Source organism: Phyllopteryx taeniolatus, chromosome 6 (genome assembly GCF_024500385.1).
Source record: "Phyllopteryx taeniolatus isolate TA_2022b chromosome 6, UOR_Ptae_1.2, whole genome shotgun sequence".
In the NCBI taxonomy this organism is placed as follows: Eukaryota; Metazoa; Chordata; class Actinopteri; order Syngnathiformes; family Syngnathidae; genus Phyllopteryx; species Phyllopteryx taeniolatus.
Window position 1 is genome coordinate 13,606,916 of NC_084507.1, and position 18,617 is coordinate 13,625,532.

The window sequence follows — 18,617 nt, forward strand, 5'->3', positions numbered from 1 at the left end:
GCCCTTCGCTTTCCCCACCCCAACATCCCTGTGGCATTAACACTCTGTCTCATTGCCTCAGTGCTATGACTAAGCACTGTGAGCGTGCGTGTATGTGTGTGTGTGTGTGTGTGTGTGCGCACTTGTTCTTGCTCTGGCTGTGTGAATGTGTGTGTGCTGAAGGGCTATGCAGAACATGTGTGTGCATGCATGCATAATAAATCCAGGGCGATGGATCTCAGTAGTCGTGACATTTTTTAGACAGAGCGAGTCACGACTGAATCACGCTTGCTTCCTCCCGTCCTGTCTCTCTCTCTCTCCCTCTCTTTTTGAATCATCCTCTCAAGCGCCAGCTTTGCTTTCATCCTCCCACACTCTATCTCTCCGTGCTATGCCTGTTCACCCCCCCCCCCCCCCCTCCTGCTCTCCTTTCCTCTCCAGCGGTCCCATTGACTGCCTGTGTTCCTCTTGGCCTTCCATCTGCCCTTTATGTCGCTCCAAAGTCAGCCGGGGTCCCCCAGGCCTCTCCCTTCTTCTTTATCTTTTTATTTTTTATTTTATTTTTATTTTGGACGACTGTGGCCATTAGCTTCTCGCACATGTCACATCATTCTCCACCCCTCCTGCCCTTCTTGTCTTCTCTCTATCTCAACGACTCTTGTCCCTTATCTAATCCGTAGTTGCCCTGTAATCCAGATCAGTTGGCCTTCATTCTTAATCTCGTCACTTCTAAATCCCCCGCGGTACTCAGCTCTGATTGTGCATGTGTGCGCGCGCGTGCGTGCGTGCGTGTGTGTGTGTGTGACAGAGAAAAAGAAAGGTTGTGTGTGAAACATCCTTGGTCAAAATTTATGAGTGATAAATGCCAACTGTAAATGTCAAAACCAAAAGAACATACATACACAGAAATAATATTCAATTTACTATTAATTGTCTTTTTCCTATTATTTTTTTATTTTTAGAATTTGTGTTGTCACGATACCAAAATTCTGATGACAAAACATGGAACGCAGTAATTCAAAATAGACTACACTTTCGTTTTTAATAGCTGTTTCAGGTGATGTCCCTTTATGCTTTCTGTACTATTGTTGTGTGGGGCCCCGGAGGCTGAATAAAGTACGCTACAGTCTCTGGCAGCCCACTCGCCTGGCTTTCGTTCTTTCTGCATACAAATATAGTATATATTTATGAATAAAATGCTTGAAGTAAGCACACCTAGCCACTTTTTGGGAAGAAATGTTCGATATCACCCAATTTTGCACAGAAGTACCAGTATATCGTGCGCACCTACCATGAACTCACTGGACTTTCTATAATCAACGTCGAAAAGTACTGCTATAAGCAGACATATGACACTGTGTTGTTGTTTTCTGATGGCTTCCCACTAGTAATGAACATTAAAGTACACAAATTAGAGTGTCCTTGTCAAATACAGTACCACTTGCATTAACGTTCCTTCTTGTTTTTTCCCCGCAGATGAATCGGCCCATCCAGGTGAAACCAGCAGACAGTGAGGGCAGAGGAGGTGACACACACACTCACACACACACACACACACACACACACACACACACACACACACACACGCACACATTTATGCAGCGTGACTAAGAGTCAAAATGGTTCGGACAGAGATGGAGAGTAGTCGTCAGAGGGGCTTGGCAGCCTCCACACAGCCCCTCCTTGTTCCACTGTAGTGAATACTGCTCCCTGGTGGACAACAGAATTAGCTTCCTACAGCAAAAATGCACGAGAATGGTGTACTGGAATTGGTTAAGACAAAGTCGGAAACGTCATAATATACAGCATGCATTATTATTCTCGCGCAAATCTGTCATAACATGCAAGATATACACGCACACAGACCAATTGCATCCATTTTAACTCCTCCATCCTCACACAACTCAATCAATTGGTTTATAAGTGTTGCCCTGTTTTAAGTGTGTGTTGTGTTTTTATAAGTGTTGTTTCGGTATTTTATTTATAAAATAGTTTTTACTTTGCCTTATTTATGAAATAGTTTTTAATTTGTTTCTACTTTTCTATCTGTCTTTATTTGGACGTCTACTTGCTTTTACTCATCACTTTAAGTAAACTATAGCCATCAATGGCAGTGAATGTGACGTCTTAACGCATGTTCCCTGCACAGTATTAATCAGGTGGGCATCTTACGTTACGTGGGGGACGGTGTTTTTATCAATGGATAGAATTTTTTGGTGGCAATATTTTCTATATTATTGTAATAAACACTGGCAGCTTTTTGAGTGAAGCATGTGTGTGCATGTGAGGCAGGCAAGCGGTGAAATATAAAGATGAAGTCAGACTTTAAAACAAGAAAATATCGAAGGAAAAAGCACAACTTTATTGTCACAATTGTAAGAAAAGTCTTATTAGTCTTTCCATTTCAGTGTAAAAAATAACAATAAATATAGTTGTTTTGAAACATATTGGATTTAATGATTTCATAGGCTTGTGGTGTCTCATGTAGGAGTCGCTTATGCATTTCTTTACTAGTACTAAAAGTAGTGTAAATCCCCCCAAAAATGTATATAATGTTCTATTGTTTTTTTCTAATATTTAGATTTGGGCCAGATAGAACCATATCTGGTTCTAGAATTGGAACAAAGTCCACCTATTGAGTACCTTTAACTGGGAAGAATATGATTTTCAATACCAGACTTTGGGGAATATCGCTCCTAATATTTCACCCCTTGCTTGATCTGTTCCTTAGAGGACAGGAAGTTGTTTGTGGGCATGCTGGGAAAGCAACAGAGTGACGAGGATGTTCGAAGGCTTTTCGAGCCCTTTGGCAGCATAGACGAGTGCACTGTGTTGAGAGGACCTGACGGGACCAGCAAAGGTACAGAATATGCGCACTCACGAATTTCAGGCAGTAGACACTGATTTTAATGTAGCCCTTGTTGTGTTACTGAATGTTTTTTTGTTCCTTTAGGGTGTGCATTTGTAAAATTCCAGGGACACGCTGAAGCCCAGGCTGCAATCAATAGCCTGCACGGGAGTCGCACAATGCCTGTGAGTTTAAGGTGGTTAAAAATGATTAGAAAGGCTTGAGGCTATGGCGGAATAATGCAAGACTTTGTATATTATATGCCGAGTTGGGCTTGTGTGAGAGAAATCCATACAATAAATGAAAAGATTAGCAAGACAAGTAGTCCTATTAGCTCATATAATGTATTTCCTCAAACAGGGGGCTGTCCCTCTAATAGACAACTTAAGACAAATAAACACCTTCCTCAAATAGATGCCTCCCATTTCCCATCAGGAAAAAACAGGAAGTCACTGTAATTATCTCAGTTCATAGACATTATCAGTCACACACTGCTGAGCCCATTTGAACTCTCTTGCTAACCAAAACACCAAAGCATAACACATAAACAGTCTCTGAGATTAATTAAAGTATTAACTTGTGCCACAAAGAGTATTGACGATGATCTTATGCTATGTGGATGCCGTATACCCAAATTAGTCTCTACTTAAGACAATAAAATGCCTTCTTCAAATAGATGCTTCCCTTATCCCATTAGAAAAAAATGGAGAGTCCAACTTGATGGCCAGCATGTCGACTGGGGCTCCGCGCTGATGTGGCTGCTTTAGAGCGTCTCGTTGTCGGTTGTGAGTGCGCACATGTCACAGTGATAAAAGCGGAAGCGCCAGGAGGGGAAAAGAAGGAGAAAAATGTCTGACTTGACAGCCAGCGTGTTGAAAACATATGGTGGAGAGGACTAAAATTACTGCTGAAGTTCTGGCATCTCCGCCGTCTCCATGTACTCTACATCCGGATGTCTTTATTATACTCGGGTCACTGATGGTGGAGTGGTGCACTCCCCTGACTTTGGTGTGGGCAGCGTGGGATCAGTTCCCACTTAGAGACGGTGTGAATGTGAGTGCGAATGGTTGTCCGTGTCTATATGTGCCCTGTGACTGACTGGCGACCAGTTCAGGGTGTAGTCCGCCTTTTGCCTGAAGTCAGCTGGGATAGGCTCCAGCGCCCTGTGACCCTAACCAGGATAAGCAGTGTTGAAAATGGATTGATGGATGGATGGATGGATGGATGTATTATACTGCCCCCAGGTGGCCAAGGCACACACACCGGAAGGCACAGCACAATATCCATTGAATTGAAGCAAGAATGTACCAAAAGCTTTGATTCTTTACATTCAATTTCAGTAATGTCTTAACTATATGGTTTTTTTTTAAAGTAAGATATTATAGGGTGCTATTTTCCTTATTAAAACCACATCACATGTTTTGGGTTGCTGGAACGGATAATGGCATTTCAATTTTTTTCAATGGGACAATTGAGATAGGAGTCTTTAGCTGCGAGCATGGTCGTGGAATGCATTAAACTCTTATCTCAAGGTGCTGCTGTATAATATAAAATGATTGGCAAGCAGGGAGCATAATCCCATTATCGCATAAAGGAAATATGACATTGATTGTGACTTGGTCTTGTGTTAGGGTGCGTCGTCCAGTCTGGTGGTGAAGTTCGCCGACACAGAGAAGGAGCGGGGGCTCAGGAGAATGCAGCAAGTGGCCTCCCAGCTGGGCATCTTTAGCCCCATGACCCTCAACTTCCCCGCCTACAACGCCTACACACAGGCGGTCAACGCTCAGGCAAGTGCTGTACTCTTGAAAGGATGTAATAAGTTTCAAGAGGCTATCAGCGGTCTAATTGGGGCTAACGTTATTACCCAGACAACAGGACATACGTCATCTGGCATTTAGCTTGCCTGCAATACACGACCATTAACCCACTGACTGCGGGCATAATGGTCTCATAATTAGATCTCTATTCATCTGCTTCTCTATCACTCGCTCTCCCTGTCCCTTGCTCTTATTTTCCCCTGCCTCTCTCGCTCTTCCCATAAGCATTTAACTGTTTCTTTGTTTTCTACATGCTCTTCCTCACCCCATTTCCTTCCCCCTGCTACAGCTTGTCCAACAGCAGGCCCTGGTCGCCCAGTCGGCGTACTTGTCCCCCGTGGCGACAGTTGCCGCCGTACAGATGCAGCAGATGGCGGCGCTCAATGCCAACGGAATCATCGCCACGCCCATTACGCCCATTACGCCGTCCTCAGGTAGGACAACACAAACTCAGTATTTCACACGTTTTCACATGAATTGTACTCCATATGAGGCATTTTATCAGCAGTTTTGTCTATATAACAAGAAAACTGCATGAATTAAGCACATTTGGATGTAAAAGCAAGGACAGAATAAAGTTGAACACAATGCGTCCTGTGACACTTTCAAAACAATTTCCCCATTGGAAGCAATGAACGAAATGAATTAATTTGTTACAAATTGTTGCCATCATAAAATATTTATTAAATCCATAGGCCAGAGGTTCTTTTTACACCAAGTAAAACCTAAAAAAGATACATCCAAATATCACCAACATGACCAACATTCAAATACAGTACCCTAGTAGGCCAGTGTTCATCAAAAACAAGGCAGTGGTTTTATTCCTAAAAGGTATATTTAATATTATTGTAAATCACTGTAACGTAGGCAGTTTCAACATTAACACTGTGCTTAAATATTTGAAAATAGAAACAACTACATAAATGATTCAATTAAAATGAATTTTGTAGCTGGCCCTTCAGTGGGGACCTACCCGACTTAATTCACTTCTTAATACAACTGCGACTACATCGCAATTATAGAAACCATTAATACTACACAAAAAAAGCAATATAACGACACGCAACTGAGGTACATATATCATTAGAAGGACTTCAGAATCACTATTTATCGAATAACGTCAAAAAACATCACAAATTTAAATAAAATACATCATACTCACCATATATGCTGATTGTTGAATGTATTCATGTGTGCCCATCGCTACAGACATGTTTTGGAATGCCCTTCCTCAGGCCGACTAATCAGAGGACGGGAAAAATGCTGACTTTACATCTGAGACAAATTTGAAATCTGATTGGTTAAAGAAACCCAAGTCCGATTGCTAATGTAGTTTAAGTTACATGGGCCAGCATTACGGATTCTCAATGCCTGGGGCAGATTAAATAGACATTGCAGATCATAGAGACTGAAATCTCACTGGAAAAAAACAAGCAAAACATACACATACTGGAAGCTCTGCATCCAAGACAAGTGCTATGATTGTCGGGAATAGATTAATACAATGTCATGGGAAAAAATACGAGAATATAGGTTGTACATGTGGGTCATTGCTTCTGTTATTCCTTTCGCTGCTCAGTGAACCTTGTTTGGATTTCTAAACAAATCTTTCCTGAATTTTCCAGTTAAACTCCAAATAGACTTTGGAAGTCGCTCTGTATAAACGATGTCGACAATCTCTGAGATCTGTTGGCGAGAAACTAAACTAGTCTGCGTGATTCATGCCTGCAGGGACAAACACTCCACCGACTATCGCAGCTACCCCCGTGCCAGCGCTCCCTCCGCCAATAGGAGTGAACGGTTACGGCAGCGTGCCTCAACCAACCAATGGGCAACAAGGAACTGAAACATTATACACCAATGGCGTCCACACATATCAAGGTATTTGAATGCAACTTACAAAAGAAGGGTTTTCAGTGGTTTTCTAAGTGTGGGACAGGGAGTGTTCCCTTAGATAATGTGAAACTACATTAACAACAATTAAGAAATTATAATCTGAAATTTCATGTGAGGTAGTTTTATTTTTAATTAAAGAAACTAATTTTGAACATATGACAGTGGCTCTGAGTCCTGATACCAACTCATTCATCACTGATTTTCAAATTACCTTCTCTACATTATATGTACATGCTTTTAATATCAGCCTTCACCTTTGTGAAATTGCAAGTCAGAGAATTGGATGAAAGATATCTTACGCCCAAAAATTTCACAGCCACAGGCAGTGTATGTACAACCTCAATTTCAATGATGTTGTGTTAAACATAAATAAAAACAGAGTACGATGATTTGGAAATAATGTTCGACCTATATTTAATTGAATACACTACAAAGACAAGATATTTAATGTTCAAACTGATAAACTTGGTTGTTTTTAGCAAATAATAATTAACTTAATTTTTTTTACGGCTGCAACACGTTCCAAAAAAGCTGGGACAGGTGGCAAAAAAGATGGAGAAAGTTGAGGAATGCTCATCAAACACCTGTTTGGAACATCCCACAGGTAAACAGGCTAATTGGGAACAGGTGGGTGCCAAGACTGGGTATAAAAGGAGCTTCCCTGAATTGCTCAGTCATTCACAAGCAAAGATGGGGCGAGGTTCACCTCTTTGTGAACAAGTGCGTGAGAGAATAGTCGAACAGTTTAAGGACAATGTTCTTCAACGTACAATTGCAAGGAATTTAGGGATATCATCATCTACGGTCCATAATACAATCAAAAGATTCAGAGAATCTGGAGAAATCACTGCTTGTAAGCGGCAAGGCCGAAAACCAACATTGAATGCCCATGACCTTCGATCCCTCAGGCGGCATTACATCAAAAAACGACATTAATGTGTAAAGGATATCACCACATGGGCTCAGGAACACTTCAGAAAACCCATGTCAGTAAATACAGTTCGGCGCTACATCCTTAAGTGCAACTTGAAACTCTACTACGCAAAGCAAACGCCATTTATCAACAACACCCAGAAACGCCGCCGGCTTCTCTGGGCCCGAGCTCATCTAAGATGGACTGATGCAAAGTGGAAAGGTCTTCTGTGGTCCGACAACTCCACATTTCAAATGGTTTATTGAAATTGTGGATATCGTGTCCTCTGGGCCAAAGAGGAAAAGAACCATCGGGACTGTTATGGACGCAAAGTTCAAAAGCCAGCATCTGTGATGGTATGGGGCTGTGTTAGTGCCAATGGCATGGGTAATTTACACATCTTTGAAGGCACCATTAATGCTGAAAGGTACATAGAAGTTTTGGAGAAACATATGCTGCCATCCAAGAAATGTCTTTTTCATGGACGCCCCTGCTTATTTCAGCAAGACAATGCCAAACCACATTCTGCACGTGTTACAACAGCATGGCTTCGTAGTTAAAGAGTGCGGGTACTAGACTGGCCTGCCTCCAGTCCAGACCTGTCTCCCATTGAAAATGTGTGGCGCATTATGAAGCGTAAAATACGACAACGGAGACCCCGGACTGTTGAACAGCTGAAGCTGTACATCAAGCAAGAATGGGAAAGAATTCCACCTACAAAGCTACAACAATTAGTGTCCTCAGTTTCCCAAATGTTTTTTGAATGTTGTTAAAAGAAAAGGTGATGTAACACAGTGGTAAACATGACCCTGTCCCAGTTTTTTTGGAACGTGTTACAGCCATAAAATTCTAAGTTAATGATTATTTGCTAAAAACAATAAAGTTGATCAATTTGAACATTACATATCTTGTCTTTGTAGTGTATTATATTAAATATTGGTCGAACATCATTTGCAAATCATTGAATTCTGTTTTTATTTATGTTTAACACAACCTCCCAACTTCATTGGAATTGTATATTTCTGTTTTGTTTACCACTTCTTTGACATCATTACTTACCCAAGCGAAATTTCAAAAATTTCACAGTGGTTCCGACAGCAAAAGAATTGTCCTCCATGCAGTTCTGTTTTTTTTCTTTTCTTCTGTCTCAGCATTGTATGTAAATGATTTTATCAGTCCTCATCCATGTGAAAAAAAAAAAACATTTTTTTAAATGAAAGTGTTTCGGACAACAACAAAATTAATTTCTGCTCACCATATTTCATTTGTTTAAATTGGCATCTAAAAATTCCATGTACCATAAACCAGTATTATTCCTCGCCTTATTTTTTTAACATTTCACTGTGGATTTGACACCAAAAGTGCATATTTCTGTTATTTGTATTATTATCCATCCATCCATTTTCCGTACCGCTTATCCTAACTTGGGTCGCGGGGGTGCTGGAGCCTATCCCAGCTGACTCTGGGCGAGAGGCGGGGTGCACCCTAAACTGGTAGTCAGCAATCGCAAGGCACATATAAACAAACAACCATTCACACTCACAGTCACACCTGCGGGCAATTTAGACTCTTCAATTAACCTACCATGCATGTTTTTGGTATGTGGGAGGAAACCGGAGTACCCGGAGAAAACCCACGCAGACACTGGGAGAACATGCAAACTCCATACAGGCAAGGCCGAATTTGAACTCCGGTCCTCAGAACTGTGAGGCAGATGTGCTAACCAGTTGTGCACCGTTCAATTTGTATTATTATTATTATTATTATTATTATTTTATTAGTCTCGACATTATATGTAAACGCTTTTGACATCAGCATTCGATTTTGTGAAATTTAAAGTCCTTGTTTTTAACATTTCAAAAAGTGGAGACACTATATCCACAAGTGCGCAGAAGTGGTGCATGCACACTAAAAATATTGAAAGTACACCAGATATGATTGTATCAGTGCGCATTTAGGTACACTGCCAAGCTTTTTCTTTTTAAATAACAAATAGGCCCTATGTCTACAAACGGACACAAGTTCATCTCGTGAGGTCTGTGGGTCATGAAATGCCAAACAACAACCTCTGGTGCTCATTTAAAAAGCAGACCTGTTACGTGCACCCCTGACTATAAATAATTAATCACTGCTCAGCTTTTGTTTGTATTACACCTCCCAACATCATATTTAAATCCTTCTCATATTGGCCCTCACTTTTGTGAAATTTCAAATCAGAATATTTTTTCAAGTGGTTGTGACACCAAAATAATTCATCTCCGGGCACCGTATCATGCTGCATATGCATTACCTTAAATGCTTTCTGCCCTCGTTAACAAACTGATTTTCTTGAGCCTATTTCTTAAACCTTTTAGCGCGCCCCTGACTCTGTCTCCCCTCTTGTCAGAAGGAACTAAAAACTGATACTTCCTGAAACAATATGTGATGTTTTTTTTGGTTATTTTATCAAGCTGCCACACCTTCTCTGAAGTCCTCTTCCACAACTCACACTTAGAAAACCACTGCTTAATATTGTTGCATTTCAAACAACAACTAAAAGGAACTCAAATATAAATCAGTTAGAGTTAATAGACCCTCTCCTTTTTTATATCAACTCCTTTCCCCCCTAATTTTGCAGCTCAGACTCCAGCAACCTTGGACCCACTACAGCAGGCCTATGCCGGCATGCAGCATTACACAGGTGGGTGTATGGCAGAGGTCCTCCAGTCTGGGCCCATACCCAAATGCTTGTAATTTTTCTGATCTTTATGCTAGTAAATGTATGATGACAAGAAATGCCTTGTAATAGCAATGTGAAAAGCGGCCGCCGTCTTTGTAGAATTTTCTAATAAACGTAGAATGAGCACTTCAAACTTCTCTAAAATCCTCCATAACAGATAAATTCATGAAAAAACAATTGATTACCAAAGTACATAACATATTCAATGGGTAGTGAAAACAGCAGTGTGGGTGACTAGCTGCACACTACCCAACCTCAGGGACAGCTACGAAATACCACACTGGATTTAAGCACGGCAGACTTTATATGGAGGTGGGTATGTGTTGTATTTCCAAGAGGAACGCTTGTAATTCCGTTGACTTTGCTTGATTTTTCTTTTCTTTTTTTTTTTTAGTTAGCACACAGCAGTTAGCACTGTCATGGCTACTGTCTTCTTCATATCTTTTCTTCTTCCTTTCCTTTTCTTCCTGTTTCTTTTCTTTTTCCGTCTGTCTGGTGGATGGCAGATGAGAAGGAGGCTAGCGAGAAACTATTATTAAGGATGCGTGAGGGTGACTCACTGCAAATTGCCGTGCAGTTTAAAGCCTTTAAAGCTGGTTAGCTTTGCTTAGGTCGCTATGTATTACAGTCACTATTACTAAAAGATTTTCCCCACGAAAACATCACATTGCCTCGTTTCTAGCAAACTTTGGGTCCAGCTAGAGACTCCTTACAGTGGGGACATTTTTCCACGGACCCCCTCATAATTTTAAGACCCAATTAAACCTCTTTTCTGGTTAAAAAAAAAAAGAAAAAGAAAAAAAAAAGACTTGCCCAACAAGTAAAATCATATCTTAATTAACTAAGTTGCTGTGTTGCCCTTTGTTTTATTGCAAAGCAATACAGTCAATCAATCAATCCATCCATTCTTTAAGCCGCTTATCCTCACAAGGGTCGCGGAAGTGCTGGAGCCTATCCCAGCTATCATCGGGCAGGAGGCGGGGAGATGGACCCTTCCTCTTCCAACATGGCCATGAATCAGTGCACAAATCAAGGTTTATAAAGACATGGATGAGAGAGTTTGATGTGGATGAACTGGCCTGCACAATCCTGACCTCAACCCTACAGAACACTTTTGGATGAATTAGAGCAGAGACTGAGAGCCAGGCCTTTTCGTCCAACATCAGTGTGTAACCACACAAAAAAAAAATTGTCATGAATTGCTAAAAACACACTCTTAAATCTTGTGGAAAATCTTCCCAGAAGAGTTTAAACTGCAGAGGGGGGACCAATGTCACATTAAACCCTATGGATTAAGAATGAAATGTCAAGTTATTAATATTATTATTATCAAGTGACTCAGCCATTTAAATCGTTTTTTTGCGAGTTGCGTGAGTGGTTGCATGCGAGGCAGGCAAGCGGTGAGGAAGGAAGGTGACTATAAACCTATGTGCTTAAAAACAAAAACTGACTGAGCCCTGTTGCAAATGACGAAAAATAGTAACTGACGACCCCTTAAAAAGTTTAAGATTGTCAAGATTAAATGTTTAAACTATAACTATACCATAAACTATGATCCCAGAATATTTTAATATGATTTCAAAGTCATTTGACTAACAACATTGTCCTACGAATAAATGGATTACAGATGATTTGATTTAAAAAAAAAAAAAGAAAAAGAAAATGCACCGGAATTGAATGTGTAAATTCACATGCGGCAAAGACTCTCCATAACTTCCACTAAAAACCTGAACTTACTGTGGGAGGCTAAATATATCTCCTCCCTGACGTACGTACAAAGCTTGTCTCTCAGTCGAGAAGTGTCACTTGAACAATCTTCCTTGACACCAATTCCTACTTAGACATGGATTTGGTGGCATCTTGTGTCATCTTAGGGCGTTTCAGAAAGAGGACAAAAAACACAAATAGGTAGGGATATATTCCACAGCAAAAAACACAAAGAGGTGAATTTTGGAATAGTGAACTGCAAATATACGGGGATTACTGTATTGGTTTATAGATTTTATTTTTGCTACTCAAAATGCTCATGCAAACCTTTTTCTTTGTCGGTTTAATTGTTCTGTTTTCCATTACAGCAGTTTAGCTCAATACAGGAAGGCAAACCTGTGGAATATTGTTATTCTTTTTTTAAAGTTGGTAGGTCATGCATCATAATTGAAAATGTGCTCTGTGTACAGGATTTATAGTCATAGAGTAGAAAGGGTGGTGGGGACACCGGTGGTCTCAGTCATTGTTTTTACAGACGTTTTATAGTTTTCACCTTCAGCAGGACACATTTTGGGTTCAAATAGACACAGTCTATTGGCCATTCCCGTGTTGCCACCTGTTGGTGCTACCCAATCAGATAACGTTGCTGTTTATCTGCCCCAATAGCAGCGTATCCTGCTGCCTACGGATTGGTTGGCCAGCCGTTCCCCCAGCAGCCAACACTGGTTGCCCAGCAACACCAGCAGCCTCAGCAACAGCAGCAAAGAGAAGGTGAAGTGATTTTCTCTGTGTGTGTGTTTAGGACCACACCCCTTTCCCCCAGTCAGCCCCTATAAAGTTGTCTTGTTTGTCTGCATGTGTGTGTGTATGTGGCAGGGCCAGAGGGATGCAACATCTTCATCTACCACCTGCCACAAGAGTTCAGTGATTCCGAGATGCTGCAGATGTTCCTGCCCTTTGGCAATGTCATCTCGGCTAAGGTTTTTGTTGACCGCGCCACCAACCAGAGCAAATGTTTTGGTGAGACACGCACACTCACACACACAGACACGCGAGACAAAGGGAGTGGCAGGAGGGCAGACAGCAGCTGTATCGGACACAGGAAAGGACAAGTGATTAAAAAAAAAACAACAAGAGGTGGGGGGGCTTGAGAATGACTGATGATGGTGTCCATTAATTATTTTGATCTACAGTGCCGTGCAGTGTTTCCAGGTTGAGGCAGGAAGAAGTGAATTCAAGGATGAACAAAACAACCTTTCCTTTTTTTCCAGAATCCGAATCCTCTTTATTGACTGAGTATGTTAACAGCACACAAAAAATTTGTCTGCGGTAGTTGGAGCCACTCTACCACCACAGCAAACAAGCCAATATAGCAAAATATACATTTAGGATGTAAACACATATGTACAGAGAGTCATTAAGCAATGTAAGGCGACCAGTAGTGCGGTAATGCTGATATAATGACAAATGTGCAAATGATACAGAGAGTCATCAAGTAATTTAAAGTGACCAGTAGTGCGGTAATTTCTCTCCCCCTCCAGGATTTGTAAGTTTCGACAACCCGGCCAGCGCTCAGGCTGCCATCCAGGCGATGAATGGCTTCCAGATCGGCATGAAGAGACTGAAAGTGCAGCTGAAGAGGCCCAAGGATGCGAACCGCCCGTACTGAGTGACAGCAGAGAAGAGGGAGGATGAATACATAAAGGTGAGGTGCTAATGACATGCCAAACAAAGGGTGGTACTGCTCGAGCGCAACACGGGAAAACGGAGGAAATTCTAAGACTGCTAAGTGATTATACAGGATGTCCTGCAAAAAAAATTACATCATTTTGTAGTCTAATAACAGTCAATTCTCATTCAAATATTATCACATTTAACGAGTTATTTAAGAACTAAGTTTGAAAGGAGACATTCATTTCAGACCCTATTTTTTGTCTCACTGAAGTTGGTCTGTTTTGAGAGGGCCGTCCTCTCTCATGCAAATGCACCAGCGCTCACCCCACCCCATATACTGCGGGGCCGATACCAAGTACGGCTTTCGTTGCTATGACGACGAGTAGCAGAGGTAGGGGGATGAAAACTGGTTCCAAAAGATATGTCCGTTTCAATATGTTGTTGGAATTTTGATAAATAAATCTTTCGTTTTTCAACATAAGACCTATTAGATTTCATAATTTGCCCAGGACATAGGACATAGTAACAGGAGTTACTCAGACATTTCATGTCAAATGTTTTGGGACACCCTATACGAGGAAAAATATTCCGTATTTCCTCAAATAGTGGCCGTACCTCTTATAGCCACTACAATTAGATGCCTCAATTTTCCTGTAAGGAAATAATCATCTCATTTCACTAATATCATACTGAAAATATATGTTAACCGCTGAGCCCATTTGAACAATTTTCTAACCAAAACAGCAGCACCTACGAGGTGTGTAAACCATCTCTGAGATTACTTTAAATGAATTGTAAATGAGTTCCCTGCACAGTGTGAAAGATGATTTCACATTCTGTGGAGATAGCATCTTAATGATTTGGCACACCGGGCAACCTGGCCGAACGCGACTAAACTGGACAATCGCAAACATATTAACACTGCGCCCCCCAGGGTTCTTATTGGGAAATAAAGTGTTGAGCGGCGACATCTGGTGTACTGTATACATTTTTTATTGAACCACAAACAACATGGTGCAATTGTCAAGGAAAAAACATTGTCCTGGCAAAGAGAAGAAACGCGGTAAAAATAAAGGAGAGAGTGTCAGAGCTGCCAAACGTCCATATTTTGTTCCGGAAATCACTGACTGAACGCTGACTCATTGTGGCCATAACACTGACTGTTCCGGATTTTGGGGGGAAAAAATCCAACGTCTAACATTACCAGCCAGTACGGCACTGTGTCTGGCCTCCGTGACGAAAATTTTATGAAGGAATTCAATGAAATAAACACTATATTGTTTAAAAAAGAAGAGAAAAAGGCTGCTTGCTGGACACTATTTTCGATCTATCAGCAATGTTATCTGTTCGTTTGAAAAATAGAGTGCTGAGTTGACTTCATAGATCTGATCAATCTGATTTAATAGACTAGCTTTTATTTATTGATTTATTTTTTAACCTAGGTTGAAAAATTGGTAAAGGCGAATGAATCCATGTTTGACGATGGCACGTCCAAATCACATATACCTTGATTCAGGCTCCAACTGCGGCCGCCATTACAAGGTAGATTTAATAACAACATTAAAATAAGTGTTAAAGCCATAATTTATTAATGATTACAATCAAAGAGTAATGATTATGTTGTGCAACTGAACAGTATGCAGAATTATTTTCATCCTATTACAAAATATACTGAAAAAACTGTCCTGCGGTAATATTCTTGACAAAATTTTGTAAAATGGAAATCTCGACAAATTTGGACAAATAGTTCTAGAAGTGGATTTCTATAGGTTGGCAGCTATGGAGTGGAGTAGATATTTGCGAGGCTTTTGGCAATGATTGCCCCATTAATGAACGGCACTTATGCATTTGAGAGACAGACAATCTCCATGCTTCGCTTTTTAGCCACAGGTCTATATGAAATTATAAATATAGTTAATATATATTGTTATTGTATGTGCTATTTTAAAAACATCCATTCTACAATGTCAGTAATATTGTTTAAGCTGCTATTTGCAGAAGTACGGTATTTGATAATATATTGAACGGCTATACTTTTATTGCAAATATATCATCAACACATGATATTAGTCAAATCTATACATTTTAATTTAGTACAATCATATTCATTTTCCTTCCTGCTGTTTTGATCTTTTCCTATCATGGCAATTCATCCCTTTCGTCCAATCATTATTCACCAGGACCCCCATCACTACGGAAATGGTCGCCTAGCGAGCGATAAAGCCCTGACCCCCTCCCCTTCCTCTAACATTGTTGTAAGTTGATTGGTCAGCCTGTGTTTGGGTTGCCGTGGCGATTGATTGCCTGCATTGGTTGGCAGTCTTTGTGTCGTCTCCTCCAGCAAGCAGCCATGCGCTGACCTGCATGTCTTGTTGCTGGGGTGACCAGAGACTGCATTGTGGGTCTATTTTTCTATTGACCTGTGCACATATACTGATCAATAATGGTCAAAAGTCACCACTGTACACACAATAAATATGATTGGACATTTTTTGCTTACGCACAGCAGTAATTTGAGCCATTGTGCGCTTTTAATTCTTTAGTCACTTTGTTTTTGATCCGTTTCTGTGGGTGTTGTGTCTTTATTATTTATTTGAACAGATGGCTGGAGCACACACGTGTGTCAGAAGAGATATTATTCCTGACATATGCTGTGTCAACACAGTACTTTTCAACACGTCTCCAGGGCATCAGTAGAGACATGTAGAGCACCATTATAGTTCAATTCACACTTAATTATTATTTGATCGTTAAAAAAACAGACTACAAAATGGTTCTTCTGTGTTATTATTTTACAATTATAACATACTGTATATTATATCAATGCTTGTTTTAAATATAAAGACACAGTGAATGACAAAAATATGAATATATTGGCAATAATTTCAATGAATTAATAGATATTAATTACAAAAAGAAAATGTATATTTTACGTTACATTTTCTTTATTATTGTTATATTCGCTAGTAGTACATTAAGCTTCTGAAGCCGTTAAAACAATAATAATAATAATAATTATTATTATGTATATGTAATCATAATGACTAATAATAATATTGAATATTAGTAATAAGAACAAAAAGTTAAATTTAATTAAAAATGTGAAATAAAATTGAACAACAATCATGTTTAGATTATATTCCATCATCTAATTCACAGGTGTCAAACTGGTGGCCCGGGGGCCAGATCTGGCCCGCCACATCATTTTATGTGGCCCGCGGAAGCAAATCAAAATTGCTAATTGTGTTCTATTGTAATAACGTTGCGATATCGCAAGCATTTTTTGTTACCAACCCCCCTTTGAAAAGAAATGTACTAGTTGAAAATGTTTTTATAGGCTTCTGATTTTAAAAGTAGTTATTCATCAATTTGTCGTGTAATTATATGAGGTGATAATTCCTTTATATGGGTTCACAGTTATAACGGCCCTCAGAGGGAAGCCATAACTACGATGTGGCCCGTGACAAAAATTAGTTTGACACCCCTGATCTAATTGTTGTAATTTTACAACGATCTATAGTTTGTACATTATAAATGTACTAATTGTTATTTTACACATGTAGAATAAAATACGGATACATTAAAATAATATCAAAATTATTTTTATAATTAAAAAAAATACATCATCTTTATATAATGAGATGGTAAATAATATAAAAAATATCCATGATTCATCGTGAATTGTTGTTATTATTATAATGTCATTATTGGTATTGCATAATCATAGTTGAATATAGTGTAGATAAACTGTATAAAACACAGTTATTACTGTAATATAATATTATTTTAGGGTTATAAAATATTATTTTTCATGTTATTTTTATATGAATATATCAAGTACAAATGTATTTTTTCTTTTATTTATTAGTAGAATGTCGCAATTAAGGTCTGAGACATGGACCCTTCAGGTGTCAAACAGGTATCTTTATTTTGATGGAGCATGGACGATGATATGTACGCTGTTTGCGGTTCTAATGCTAAATTTGTTACACTGTGTCATCCCTCTCATGGCTTCCCTTCTCTGGTGCCTTTTTGCTACTTGTGCTCCAAATGTGTCAAACACTCGTAAAGTCCTCTGTCTATCTCACTATATAGCTCGTCTTTGGGGGTAATGGGTGCAGTGGAACCTCCAAAGTGGAACACAATCACGTCATATTTTCCCATAGGAAAAAACGTAAGCAGTCATTCTCAAAGTGTGGTCGGCTCCCTTCTAGTGGCACGCGAAAAAAGTAACTAAATGAACTGTATATAATGTTTTAAAACTTTTTTTTTTAATCCACTACAGTACGTTTGTTAGGTACATTTCAGTACTATTTAACTTTTAAGTACACTGCATAACATTTCCATTTAATTTTTTAGAACTGTTTGTTTTCAAACATTTATTTAAGTTGAATTTGTATCAAACTGTTATGCACAAGTAAGCACAAGAAATAATACTATTAGGGTAATGATATTGTACTCATCACTCTTTTGGAGGTTCCACTGTATTGCAGGTGTCATGGTTGGAAAAACAAGTACCTCTTGCATACTGGAGAAGATCCTTCAACTAACATAGGAATTCTGGGAGAAAAACAACACGTAGAGAACATCATGTGTTTGAGTTCAATCCAAATGTTAAAAAAATGAGGAGAAAATGTCTAGCGGTTGTCAGGCCAGTGTGAAAAGGCGCTGTCACACAGCAGCCCGTATTCTCAATATAGGAGTGTGACGCTATTTGTAGAAATGATTTTGCATTACACACCCTTCATTTGTGTCAAAAGGGGACACTAGAACAATACTTAAACTCTTCCCAGCGTTCGCCCAGAATTTCTACAGTGCAAATGCTGAAGAGTGATGCATGTAAGCCGGAGTGTTTGCTTGCCACGACGCAACACACACACACACACACACACACACACATATATATATAAGCACACAATTACCATGTGTTTACAACTAGGGGGCGGACACACGATATAATATAATGGTGATATTTTTTGCGAAGGTACTGATTAGGATTGGAACAAAATATCGCTATCATGATGTATGGTTTCATTATCAACACGAGTGGATCAAAAGTCACTG

At 39.7% G+C, this 18,617-nt stretch overlaps 1 protein-coding gene across 4 annotated transcripts in view; it reads left to right on the plus strand.

Annotated features, from left to right (window-relative positions):
* LOC133479444 (CUGBP Elav-like family member 3) overlaps positions 1-18,617 on the plus strand; it is a 56,995-nt gene that overhangs the window by 35,255 nt on the left and 3,123 nt on the right. For 3 of the 4 annotated variants that reach the window (XM_061776460.1, XM_061776461.1, XM_061776463.1), the window contains 10 exons: positions 1,456-1,504; positions 2,711-2,839; positions 2,933-3,012; positions 4,459-4,614; positions 4,934-5,078; positions 6,376-6,525; positions 10,071-10,133; positions 12,546-12,650; positions 12,756-12,899; positions 13,421-13,584. In XM_061776460.1, the coding sequence (XP_061632444.1) occupies positions 1,456-1,504; positions 2,711-2,839; positions 2,933-3,012; positions 4,459-4,614; positions 4,934-5,078; positions 6,376-6,525; positions 10,071-10,133; positions 12,546-12,650; positions 12,756-12,899; positions 13,421-13,548 (1,149 nt within the window). In that variant the 3' untranslated portion in view covers positions 13,549-13,584. The remainder of the gene's footprint in view (positions 1-1,455; positions 1,505-2,710; positions 2,840-2,932; positions 3,013-4,458; positions 4,615-4,933; positions 5,079-6,375; positions 6,526-10,070; positions 10,134-12,545; positions 12,651-12,755; positions 12,900-13,420; positions 13,585-18,617) is intronic. The other variant, XM_061776462.1, reaches the window with a different exon arrangement.